General features: G+C 54.8%; 1 protein-coding gene across 2 annotated transcripts in view; it reads right to left on the bottom strand.

Moving 5' to 3' along the window:
- The window catches only part of Septin9 (septin 9), a 134,927-nt gene that overhangs the window by 108,441 nt on the left and 12,956 nt on the right, over positions 1–13,530 (bottom strand). Inside the window, exon 2 of one of the 2 annotated variants that reach the window (XM_090350406.1) lies at positions 12,587–12,643. In XM_090350406.1, the coding sequence (XP_090206532.1) occupies positions 12,587–12,643 (57 nt within the window). Of the gene's footprint in view, positions 1–766; positions 1,118–12,586; positions 12,644–13,530 lie in introns of those variants that run through there. The other variant, XM_090350408.1, reaches the window with a different exon arrangement.

Here is a 13,530-nt window from a genome sequence, read left to right as displayed (position 1 = left end):
CCCCCAAGGCTGCATTCCTCCAGTCCCAGGCACAGAGGGCACCCAGTCACAGGAATGACCAGCAACAACTGATGGTCACCACGGTCCACACAGCCTGCGACAGAGGGCTGAATACACGGCAGGGAGAAAGGCATTTTGAACCCAGTAGCTAAGGTGGTGTGGAGAGTCCTTCCTCTCCAATATCCATTCCTGCCCTGCCTCCTGCATCTGAACCAGCTCCAAGGGGGTTTCAGGAATGAATGCATGCGCAGACACACACGCGTGCACATACACGCGTACACGCACACTATTTGCCGCCCCAGTAGACCCAACTCTATAATCAGCTGCCCAGAAATGCTATTTCAGGAAGCAGCAGGCCAAGCACTCCTTGAAGACAGACACAAACCCACCGGCATGGTGGACGCACGTGCCAGGCCACCCCCCAAGCCCCAAGCCCCAAGCCCGAGGCGCAGGGCCTCCCCCCACCCTGCCTTGGAAGAGGGGGGTGGTCTCAACACCCCTGTGGTCACAGATGCAATGACAACTTTGCAAAACGACAAGACACAGCCCAGGGCAAGGAGAGGCAAGTTTAAATAAAAGCCAGACTTGGGGCTTCATTTGTGCAGCCACATTCCATCCCACAAACTTACAACAGCCAAAAGCAGAAGAAATCTCTACCAAAAAAGGGGGGGGATGGGGAGTCCAGGAGACCCTTGGGTGTCAATTCCTGTGACTCTGAGCAGGGGTTCAGGGATACGGGGAGAGTGGACTTTGGCCGTCCGCCTACCTGTAATCCGGTCTCTCTCCATTCCTATGGATATATATATATATATGTATATATTTAGCAGCAGGCGGAGTCCCGGCGTCCCCGTTCAGAGGCGTCCCCCCTTCTCACCCCCGGCGCCCTCCCTCTCTCTGCCTCCTCCTCTTTGTCTTGTGTAATTTCTTCAATCTGTTGCAATCACGAATGCATCCAAATTACCACATTTCCATGTGCTTGTCATATGTTTGAGCTCCAAACTGAAGTAGCGTTGTCTCTTCAAACCAGGAGAGGGAAGGGAGCAAAAGAAGAGACGTTAAAAAAAAAGTTGGAGAGTGGGCCCAGGGTGGGCCTTGCAGTGATGGGGTCCCCTCACGTGCGAGGACCTGGGCCTGGCCTCCCAAAAGAGCGAGCGAGCGAGCGAGCGAGCGAGCGAGCAGTGGTTTCAGGGTCCAGCGTGCAGCTTCCGGCGGGTGGCGGTGGCAGCGCGGTCTCTCTCCACCCCCTCCAGCCCCCGCTGCCTGCCGGGCTCTCTTGCTTCTCCCTTTTAATATTCCCTTGGAGATGTTTAACTTAGGCTCTTGGAAACCAACTCGCAGTCAAATTCCTGGCGGCTTCCAAAGCCTTTCCTCTCCCTCTGGCCAGCGAGGCTGGGAGGCTACGATTTCCTTGGGCTGTGAGCGGTGGTTCACAAGCCTAGTTCCTGAGCGTCTGTCTCCCCTCCTCTCTGCCTGCCCGGTCCAGCCGTCCGCGTCCTGTAATGGGACTCCCCCTGGCAGGAGGGCTCCAAGATGGTGCCTGACACCTGCCCAGGTGGAACTCTGAAGTCCCGGTCCCCGGTCCCCAAGAGTAGCTGCCTGAAGTCTCAGAAGGAAATGCCGTCCCCTCCCCAGCCTCTTCCCTTCAGGCCCCGCCAGCAGGCTTGAGACTTCCTGGCAGATTTCCCTCTCCCACACATGAGTCAGTGTGTCTCACGGTCCCCAGGGAGGGACCCTGTCCCTGGCTGTGATTTCCCCAGACTCAGCGCAGCTCTTTGGGAACTGGCTGAGCTTGGGGGACTCGGTGCTGTTTCCGGCTGACAATCTGGAGGCTTGGAGGATGCTGGCTCAGGCTTGGGGAGGAGGGGGAGTGCTCCCCACCAGCCAGACATATGATGATGGACTAAGCAGAGAAGGTAGGAGGGCGACAGCAAGGGTCCCGGGGGCGGGGGGGGGCGGGGACCCTGTCTCAAGGGCTTTTAAAACTCTATGGTGGAGAGAGGGGCTGTGCTATGCCATCTCTAGTTAGATAAAATGTGTATTCATTCCAGTGCCACAAACTCGGGCTGTTTATGAAAATAACTGATTTTCAGCTTCTCTTGAAACAGAAGCTGATAGTGTGATAGAATCACACCAGGAAGCCTTCCTGCCTGGTCTGCACGCCAGTCTACTCTCAGATAAAATGTGCATTTACCACCCTGCTCTGATCCCCATGGGCCCTGGACAATATTTCCTGCTCCCTGGAGGACTCTAAGATGGTCAGCCCTGCCTACAGGACCACGTGAGTCATGCACAGCCAGACAGGGCGCAGTCAGCCCCAGGAGGAAGCCACAGGCCCTGCAATGGCCTTTCAGCTCTGTCCACGGCAGCTTCCGTCACAACCCTGCCTGGGGCAGGGACCCAGTCCTACCCTTTAGGCAGCAAAATTCTCGATAGAGAGTGCAGTTCCCAGTCTTCCTTGAGAGTAAATGACAATGCCTCACCCCCAGGGGCCTGGAGCACAGCCCCCAGGGCCACTGCACAGCAAGAAATGGGACACTATCTGCTAAGGAGGGATGGGGTTCTCAGTCATTCTAGGGGTATCATAGAAAGTGTGACAAAGAAAAAGACCTTGAGCTACAGAGCTGACCCAGTAAGTAACCTGGAAAGGAGACACACACACACACACACACACACACACACACACACGTACGCACGCATTCACGCATGCACACACGCACACATGAACAGGGGCAAGGATAAAGTAGGAAGAGCTGAAGATACTGCCATGAAGTGATCAGAGTGATTTGGCCACAAGCTAAGCAACACCTGGTGCCCCCAAAAGCTGATGGTCAGGCTAAGTCTCCCTCAGAGTTCCTGGGCAGCCCTGGGCACACTGGGATTTCCAGCCAGTGATGCTGAGCTCAGACATGTGGCATCCAGCTATGAGAAGATACCTGTGTCCTGTTTGCCATTTGTTAGGAAAGCCGCAGGACGCAGACAGGGGTGCCAGACACCCCAGGGCCTGCTGCCCGCCATAGATACTCTGTCACCCTGTGTCTTTCTAAACCACTAATGGTCATGGACTCCAAGAGCTGAGAAGCACAGGCATCAGTTGGTTTCTTTGCTCTCTCTTCTAACACTGAGAAAGTACCGTGAGCAGCTTCTCAATACAGATGCAGGGTCTGTTCACTGTGTTGTTTAGAAAGCATGGCGGACATGCAAGACTCTCACACAAAGCTTCCAAAGAGATAGGTAGACAGGCTGCCAGGAACGGAAAGCAAATCTCCTGCAGGCCCTGTTTCAGGCTTCAAGCACAGCCTTGACCTCCATTTATCACGGCCCAGTTTGACTCAAGCTCCACTTTCTCATCATGCCCAAACTCCAGGCACACTGGCCCAAGTGAGGGGTGATTTGAGCCAGTAGTGCCTGGCTCCAATGTGGCCTGTGTTAGTCAATAGCCAGCAACAACAGGAGGCAGTGAGGGGTGAGGTAAGGCCCACAGCTCGCTGGGCTCAGGGTAGGCACTGGGGTCTCCGTGCCTCCATCGTCAAGACCCACCACATGGAAGCCTTTCCATGCCTATAGAACCCTCCTGCCAGCTGGGTGCTGGTGGCTACTCAGGAGGCTGAGATCTGAGGATCACAGTTCAAAGCCAGCCTGGGCACAAAAGTCCATGAGACTCTTATCTGCAATTAACCACCAGAACACTGTAAGTGGAGCTGTGGCACAAAGTGGTAGCAGGAGCCTTGGGCTGAAGAGCTCAGGAACAACGCCCTGGCCCAGAATTCAAGCGACACATCTAACAACAACAAAAAAAAAGGCCTCATGCCTAAAACTAAGTGCCATGGCTCACGCCTGTGATCCTAGCTACTCAGGAGGCTGAGATCTGAGGATTGTGATTTGAAGCCAAACAGGGCAGGAAAGTCCATAAGACTCTTATCTCTAATTAACTACCCCCAATGCCAGAAATGGAGTTGTGGCTCAAGTGGTAGAATGCCAGTCCTAAGCAAAAAAAAAAAAAAAAAAATTCTGGACCATCATCCAGGTCCTGAGTTCAAGTCTCAGGACTGGCTCTCAGGCAGGCTTTACCCCCTCTTCTGAAGTAGGCTGAAGCTTGCTGTCAGAGGCAAGCAAGACCCCAAAGACTATGCCAACCCAAACTCCTCATGCCTGCCCCCAACCTGCCCAATCCTGGACACCAGTACCAGCAGCCCTTTTCTGTCCTTAGGGCATCACCCTCAGAGCAGCCCACATACCCAGGACGCTGCCATGACCCCCATGCTGACCCACAGAGCAGCCCACACACCCAGACACTGCTACAACCCCCACGCTGACCCACAGAGCAGCCCACACATCCAGGACGCTGCCACAGCCCCCATGCTGACCGGCAGAACAGCCCCATACTCAGGACACTGCCACAACACCCCCACGCTGACCCACAGAGCAGCCCACACCCGGGATGCTGCTATAACCTCCACGCTGACTCACAGAGCAGCCCACATACCCAGGACACTGCCCGGCCCCCAGGCACTGCAGAAGAACTCACTGGGCACTGAACCTGCCTGGTGAAGTGGTAAAGGGCAGCAGGAAAAGGGAGGACCATGGTCCTGCAGAACATTCTGGACAAGGCTTTGTTCTAGAACATGGCCCTCAGGGACCATCCTGCCATCTGAGCCTTCCTACTTGGCTTTCCCTCCTCGTAGAAACTTATGTCCTGAGCTGAGAAAGCCTGCAGACAGAGGCCTTGCCCACGGGAGTCAACAGGATGGGGTGTGCTCCAAGGTTCCTGGGCGCTGAGACCAGGCTCATTGGGGGTTTCTGGGTAGGTGCTTGCAGCAGAGTGTTCTGGTCAGCTGCTCTAGGCCCTGGGCCAGCACAGCAGCATCCCAGAAATGGCATCTGCTGGGAGGTGACACAAAACTGCCAGGTGATCCATGGCCTGCAATGCCATCTGGGAAAGAAAGTATCTTCCATGTATTTGATGGGGCAGCAGGAACCCGGGGAGGGAGGGGAGTCAGGGGGCCTCATGGCCCTGCTTCTGGTGCTCCTCCTGGGGTGAGGCCTAAGGGTGGGAAGAAGGCTCTCTGGCTGCAGGAATGCTTCCAGGCTCGAGGAGCAGACTTTCTGCCACCTTAATGCAGGGACTCGGAAACCTCCACACTGATATCAGGTTGTCAGCAAACACCCTCACTTAAAAAATGAGTTTTCCAGTGTGGGTATAGTAGCTCGGGCCTATAATTGCATCTTCTCAGAAGGCTGAGATCTGAAGATCGCAGTTCAAAGTCAGTTTGGGCAGGAAAGTCTGTGAGCTTTTTATCTCCAATTAACCACCAAAAAGTCAAAAGTTGAGCTGTGGCTCAGGTGGTAGAGCGGCAGCTTTGGATGAAAAAGCTATGGGAGGCTGGGAATGTGGCTCAGTGGCAGAGTACTTGCCTAGCATGCTCGAGGGCCTGGGTTCGATTCTTCAATATCACATAAATAGAAAAAGCCAGAAGTGGGGCTGTGGCTCAAATGGTAGACCATTATCCTTGAGAGTAGAGAGGCTCAGGGACAGAGTTCAATCTGAGTTCAAACCCCAGATCAGGCAAAAAAAAAGGAGGAGGGCCGGGAGTTTGGCCTAGTGGTTAAAGTGCTTGCCTAGCACACATGAAGACCCGGGTTTGATTCCTCAGTACCACATACATAGAAAAAAGCCGGAAGTGGTGCTGAGGCTCAAGTGGTAGAGCTCTAGCCTTGAGAAAGTCCAAGGACAGTGCTCAGGCCCTGAGCTCAAGCCCAGGACTGGCAAAAAAAAAAAAAAGGAGGAGGAGAAGGAGGAAGAAAAAAGAAAAATAAAAAGCTAAAAATCAACACTCAAGTTAAAGCCCCAGTATTAACACATAAAAATAACAATAATAAATAAGTAACTTTTCTAAATGGGCTGTGGTAGCCCTGCCTGTAATTCCAGCGTTCCGAGGCAGGATGATGGTGACCTCAAGGCCAGGCTCAGCTACTTTGCAATCAACACCTTGTCTCAAAATAACCAAGAGAGAAAGGGCTTCCCTGTCCCCTTCCTGCTCGTGGCAGACTTAGCTTCTGAAGTCTGTTTGCCTCATTTCTCTGGGAGCAAAGGAACTCTGTGCTGGGCCCTGCTGCCGGCTGCCCCGGCCCTCCAGGCTGGCCCTCGCCCAGGCCACTCCCCAGCCTGGGACCGCGGCATGCCTTACTGGAATCTTCCCTCCACATTTTATTATACCTCAAGATTCCTAAAGCAATTCAACCCAGCTCTTCTCTGACCTGGAGGCCGCTGCAGGGTCCAGTGGAGCCATCGGCCTGGCCCACTCTGCTCTGGGACCTTTCCAGTCAGCCTTGAAGGTGCCAGGTCTTGGGTTTCACACTAACAGCCCTCAGTCCTCGCACAAAGCCATCTGTCCATGGCCAGAGCCACCACGTCACTCCTAGAGGGATCCCAGGGGAGGAGAGGTAGGGTGGGGGTCACGTGGAGGTCAGGGTCCTTCGTGGAGCACAACCTACCATCCTGCATGCTTGGTAGGTGCCCAACAAACGTTGAACAATGAACCTGAGAATCCAATGTGCAGACAATGCCAGCCAGCACCCCCCTCACACACAGGACCAGCTCCCCACAACGGGGCACACAAGCTGCAACTGCTGTGATCAGTGGTGGCTGCCAGCTGCTAGGAGCCTGGCTTATGCCTACAATCCCAGAGGTAGAGACACTGAGGCAGGAGGATCTTGAGTTGGAGGCCAGACTAGGCTACATAGGGAGGCTCTGGCTCAAAGACATTTTCTTTTTTGGGGAACGGGGGAGGGGGAGAAATACTGGGGTCTGAACTCAGGACGTTGTGCTTACTAACTAGGAAAGTGCTCTATCCCTGAGCAGTTCCTCTAACCCCTTTTACATTGGTATAAACAGGTAAATAAGGTCTCATTTTATTCCCTAGGACAATCTGAACTGTGATCCTCCTGTTGTAGTGTCCTGTGCGGCTGGGGTGGTAGGACACCGCTATTGTTCTTTTTGTGAAGCTAGGATGACAGGTATATGTCACCACATCCAGCTACTAGCTGAGATGGAGTCTCAAGAACTTTTTTGGTCCGGGCTGGCCTCAAACTGTCACCTCCCACCCTCCTTCAATTAGCTACAACTGTATCCAGCTAAAATCATTTTTTTCTTATTTTGGTGGCACTAGGGGTAGAATTCAGGACCTTGTACTTGCTAGACAGGAACTCTCCCAGTTGAGCCATATACCTATCCTTTTCTACTTTTTACCCTTTTTTACTTTTTTTTTTTAACATTTATGCCTGGACCGACCTAGTCCTCAATCCCCCTAATTATATCTCCCAGGTACAGATCACTACACCCAGTTTTGTTGGTTGGAATGGGGCTGGAGAAATCTTTGCCTGGGATGACCTCAAATCCCAATCCTCTTCACCTCTACCTCCCAAACTGCTGGAATTATAGGCATGAACCACTACATCTAGCCAAAAGAAACAGGGAAATGTCAGGAATGCCTTGTGGCTGGCCAGCTACACAGACCTGTGCCTTTCTCTCCCTCCCTGGAGACACTGCTTTCCTCAATGCTTTCTTCCCCAGAAGGCAGAGAGACAGCTGCTTCTCAGACAAAGGAAAGGGAATGGACGTTTCCATTTTCAACTAGCTTTTGGGCCCCTCCCTCCACATGTCTCCTATCAGGTCCAATTTGTCCACGCATACCGATCAATCCAATCGCCTGCAGTGCACCAGGAGTCCCCAGCTCAGCCCCAGTCCAGGGTGCAGATAACCCAGGGCCTGGGTTCAGTGGGATGGGGAGGGTGGGGCCAAAGCAATGCTGCCCCACAGCAGGGACCAGAAGGGTGGAAGGAGCTTGGAGCTAGCATGCCTCATGGGCCCCTCAGCTGGGGAGGCTTGAGGCTAGAGAAGGGAGGCCCACAGGCCAGGGAGCAACCTGAGTGAGTGAGCAACCCAGTGCGTGCTCAGATGAATTCCCATCAGGAGACAAAGATGGCTGAGCCCATGGCCCAGCCTCTTGTCACCAACAAGGGCCTTCCTTGGTAAACATTTCTGATATTGGCTATGGGCAGGGGATCAGAGCGGGACAAGGGTCTGGAGAGAGATGATAATGGCCCAGCCAGGACATGGCCAAGGTCACAGGCAGCCCATCCAAGAGCTACTGGAGGGAGAGGAGTTGTGGAGATGCCTTGGAGTGCAAGGTGGAGCTTTAAGACATGGATAGGCAGCCAGCTAAAGCTTCAGAGGCACGGAGGACAGACAAGCGGACACCAGGATGTGGGGAGGAAGGAGCCAGCTGCTGGGATGCCAGTGGGCACCATGAGGCAAAGCCTTCTAGAGATTTAGGCGACCTCTTCCACCAGCAGCCACCTCCACACAACATGCGTCTGCCCATGTACCCAGAGCAGAGGCAGGAGCCAGAGGTTCCCAGGCCTGCAGCATTTCTTGTGCTGAGCAGCCTGGTGAGAGCCAGGAATGAGCGTGGCATGCACCACCCTCTGGCACCCACTGTCCACTGGGGACTCCCCCAGGGAGGCCCTAGCCAGGCCAGAGGCCTGAGTAAGCAGCCTTCCTTAGAGAGGGGGTGTGCAAGGCACAGGGAGGAGAGGACCAGGAGCTTCAGCCAAGGACACAGCGTTTTGGGGGAGGGGCACTCGGGAGGGAGGGGATGTGTCTCCCACAACAGCTGAGGAGAGTCCTGTAACAAAGACCCGCCGCCATGGGCTCACCTCAAGACCTCCCTCTCCCACAGCTCTAGGGTCACAGATTCAAAATCAAGGTGTCAGCACAGCCTTGCTCTCTCCAAGGCTCTGGGCAGGGCCCCCTCAGGCCTCTTTCCTCCTAACCTCCTCCTGGGGCTTCTAGCAGTTTCTCTGTCCTTTCCTCCTCTTAGCAAGGCACCAGTATGAGTATGTCAACCCACCCTAACCCAAGAAGGCTTCACTGAGTTCTTACACAGTCTTTTCTTCAATACTTTCTTTTTTTTGCCAGTCCCGGGGCTTGAACTCAGGCCCTGAGCACTGTCCTTGGACTTTCCCAAGGCTAGAGCTCTACCACTTGAACCACAGCACCACTTCTGGCTCTTTTTTTTTCTGTGCATGTGGTACTGAGGAATGGAACCCTGGTCTTTGTGCATGCTAGGCAAGCACTCTACCACTAGGCCAAACTCCCCGCCCTTTACACTGAGTTCTTACACTAACCATACTTGCAAAGACCCTATTTGCATGCAGGTCATGCACTGAGCCTCTGAGTGGACATGAATTTGGAGCAGGGGTTGGGGGGAGGGGGAGGCGTTACCGCAACCCTATCCAGAGGAAAGGGGGTTGGTGGTGGAGGGACTGAGATGAGGCCACAGATCCCAGAGGTACTGGAAGGAAGAAAAGCAGAATCAGAGACACCGGAAGTGGCACAAAAGGAAACGGCTCTGGGGATCTGAGCCAGAGATAGGGAAACACAGAGCCTCTGTGGGAACCAGGGCAGAGGTCGGCCGAGCCTGCCATGGGGCTGCTTGGCCCACAGCAAAAGGGTGAGTGTGGGAAGACAGCCCGGAAGATTCTCAGAAGGGCACGAGCCCAGTGGATCCACCCAAAGAAACTCATGTGTGTACAGTTTTCAGGGGAGGTTGAGACAGATAAAAGCCCCCACTGCAGCCTACCTGCAAGCTGAGGGACACACCCGCTCACCCACACACTCACACACAGAGCAAGGCTGACTGTAGGAGGACCTTAATGATGCAATGCTGAGCATGTACATAAAGACGGGCTGTTCAGAACCAGCATGCACCAGACCCGCCTCACAAACCCAGCATGCACCAGACCCGCCTCACAAACCCAGCATGCACCAGACCCGCCTCACAAACCCAGCATGCACCAGACCCGCCTCACAAACCCAGCATGCACCAAACTCGCCTCTCAGGGAGGTGGACGCTGCCACGTGGGCAGGAGAGGGCTGCCCAGGCCCAGCTAACACTGCACTAGGTGTTTTGTTACTGTATTCTTTCGTGTGTGTGTGTGTGTGTGTGTGTGTGTATCAGTACGATACATGAACTGAGGCTCTTTTTGGCCTTCTCACTCAAGGTTGGTTCTCTACCACTTGAGCCACACCTTCACCTCCAGCTTTCTGGTGATTAAGTAGAAATCAGAGTCTCATGGCCCTCCTTACACAGGCTGGCTTTGACCCTCGATCGTCAGGATCTCAGCTTTCTGAATGGCTAAGACGACAGGCAGGAGCAATTGGTGACTGGCTATTCTTTTCCTTTTGTTGTTGGTTGTGGGGCTTGAACTCAGGGCCTGGAGGTGCTGACCCTGAGCTTCTTTGTTCAAAGCTAGTCTTCTCCCCTTCCAGCTTTCTGGTGGATAACTGGAGATAAGAGTCTCATGAACATTCCTGCATGGCTGGCTTTGAACTGTGATCTTCAGATCTCAGCGTCCTAGTCGCTAGGGTTAAGGTGTAAGCCACTGGCATCTGGCTAATTCTAACTTTTTTAAATAGGAAGGCAGAAAGTAAGTGATCATGTCCAAGCCTGGCATGGAGCCCAGACCCAAACTCAGTGAAGGGGGATCTCTGTGTTGGAGAGAGCAGAGACAAAGGGAGAAGGGTGCTCTGTGGGGATTTGGGATGGGGAGGCTGGGATCAGCAAGGCCCCTCTGCCCTGCTGGCTGTGGCGACAGGGCTGGGGGAAGCCCGCAGAGGACTGCATGTGTCAGCAGGCGGCCCCACGGGAAAGCCAGATCACCAGCTTGCAGCTTTGTGCTTCTGCAAATTATGCCTTAGGCTGCCAAGTGCTGACGGCACGGAACTGGCTGGTTGGGGCACAGAAAGCAACAGCCAGAAGGAGACCCCATCCACACAGCACCCCAAAACTGACCCCCAAAGTGCTGGGGCCCCCACCCGTCTCACGAAGGCCAGGTAGCAGGAAGAGAGGTGGGAGGGCAGAACTCATCAGTAGTAAAGGAAAAGGCCCCAAGAAAAGGTACTAGACAGACGGCGGTGGCAGGGGCAGGGCTGGAGCTGGGGAGTGGCTTTGCGTGGCTGCAGTGGGCGGAGACCTCTTAACCACTGCTGCTGAGTCGTCCAGAAGCTGGGGGGCCTCGGCCAGCGTGGCACCGCCTCCTCCCACACCCAGACTCATCACACGCACTCATGGGGACGTCCCAGGCACAGGTCATCCATGATGCCCACCCTGGGCCACTCACCAGGGGCGGGCAGCCCACAGTGCTGGAGCGTGGGCAAACCTAGCACAGGTTTATGCTGGCTCTAGAAAAGGACATCGGAGGGGCCAGGAGTGTGGCCTAGTGGTAGAGTGCTTGCCTAGCATGCATAAAGACCAGGGTTCGATTCTTCAGTACCACAAACATAGTAAAAAGCCGGAAGTGGTGCTGAGGCTCACGTGGTAGAGCTCTAGCCTTGAGAAAGTCCAAGGACAGTGCTCAGGCCCTGAGCTCAAGCCCAGGACTGGCAAAAAAAAAAAAAAAATGTAAATGACACAGGAACATAGGCTGTCAGCGTGGGGTCTAGAACTTTCCATTTTATTGCTACTAACCATGTGTCAATATTGAGTGACAATGAATAGAAAATTAAAGAAACCCAATGCAAGTGAATGAATAAACCAATGGGTGTGGCTAGCAGCCTCCAGCCAGCTGTGGCCACCGAACGAACAACCCTGGTCTAGAGGGGAGTGGGCTGGGGGGGGGGGTGCACAGTGCCCCATGGAAGAGCCACCGGGAGAGGGCGGTGTCGGGTTCTGGGCCCCAGCCATGCTGATTCACAGGTGATTTCTTCCCGTGCCTCCCTCACTTCCTCCGCCTCCTCTGGAGGACACAGCCCCGTCTGTCCTGGGTGCATGCGTCCCCTCTGCCCAGCACATAGGCCAGTCCCTGCACCTCCATATTCGGTGTCCTCACTGACAGAGTCCACATGAACAAGCACATCCTCTCACCACTCCGCCTCACTCTGCAGAGCTGAGAAACAGGAACAGCAGAGCTTGTGATGGCCGTCCTGAGGTTGGGCTGGGCTGGAGAAGCCCAGGGGAGCAGCTGAGTAGGCTCAGGCCTCGGGATCAAGGGGATCAATGCTACCCAGGCCAGCCCCAGTGATTGGCAGGGCTTCTTCCTGGCTTTGGGAGGCAACACCTGCTGATGACAGGGGATCTTTGTTTCCCCTCCACACTGACTATTGTCAAATCTCCAGATGCCCCCAGTGAAGTGAGAGGCACAGCCCCAAGTCCACAGCTTTAATCTCAGGCGACATCCCAGATTTGGAACTGGCCACAGGGTCTATGAATGGCCACAAAGCAGCCCACCATCAAAGACCCTCTGCCACAATACACCCACACCCTCACAGCCCAGCCTGGGCCACCTAACAGTATCCACTGCCTTGCCTTCCTCTGCCCTATGCCCACGGCCCTCCTTCTCCCTAGCCTGGGGTGGCTCTCTGGAGAAGTGGGCGGCCCCTGACCTCACCAGAATTCTCTCTGGTGGGGCTGTGCTGCCAGGCCTAGCAGTCACCAGTATGGGGTCTGTCCTAGGTAAGGAGCCCCGGGCAAGAGCGCCCGCCATGCAGGCAGGACCCAAGGGGGCTGACGCCCATCATGACGCTTACCTGGGCCTGCCAGGTCACCAAGCCTCCGAAGACGGCTGCTGGAGGTCCGCGTGGCCCCTACAGACAGAGACAACAGAGAGAGGTCACGCAAGGTCACCTGGGCGCTGCCTCCGCATGCATGCTCAGCACAGGTGTATCCTCACTTCTTCCCTGCCAAGTAACCCCAGACTGGCAGCCACCTGGAGCACTGGTGATGACTGCCAACACCAGGTAGAAGGGTGCCTTGCACAATCCTCTCCCAACCCTCCCACCCCTTCTGTAGATAAGAGATGAGTCTCCGCAGATGGGTACCTAGCCCACAGGTACATAGTGCCTAGCAGCTGTGCCCAAAGGAGGACTCCAAAATCAAGGCCCACCTCCAGCTTCCTCACTGAGAACGGAGAAGGGCTGACACTTGACCTGGTACAGCCACCCCTCCTGGACCCGAGGCTTCTGTGCGAGGAATTAGTTCTCTACACCAGAGACTGTGGCGCTGGGGCAGCCCTGGCCCAGCCACATGGCTCCCAGGGCTGTGGAGAGCTATGCTGGACTTGGAAGGTGGCTGGGGCTTTTCTCTTTCTGCGCTGGAGCAGTGTGGGTTGGTGCTGCAGGTGACCTCCACCAAGGCTGGCACCTCACACATCCCAACTCAAGGCCGCTGCAGGGCACTAAGCCATGCAGACCGCAAGGGCTGCCAGGAGAAACAGACTCAGGAACCCTGCCTGGGCAATGCCATGCAACCATTCTTCGGAAAGCCAGAGACATCCCCAACTAGCCCAGTGAGGACTTCCTCATCTCCCTGTCAACAGCACAGGCCATCCCCAGACATGTCTGCATAACTTCTACTCCAGCAGCTGGCCAGAGGACGGATTCTTCTCCATGGCATCATCCTTGCAGCATGGATTCACCTTTTCATTCATTCCATCCTTATTCCTACCAACCATCCATCATCTCTTCATCAATCC

The sequence above is a fragment of the Megascapheus bottae genome, chromosome 17 (assembly GCF_031878675.1).
Source record: "Megascapheus bottae isolate mThoBot1 chromosome 17, mThoBot2.hap1, whole genome shotgun sequence".
Classification (NCBI taxonomy): Eukaryota; Metazoa; Chordata; class Mammalia; order Rodentia; family Geomyidae; genus Megascapheus; species Megascapheus bottae.
The sequence above is the reverse complement of the archived record's forward strand: the minus strand, read 5'-3'. Positions and strand labels throughout refer to the sequence as shown.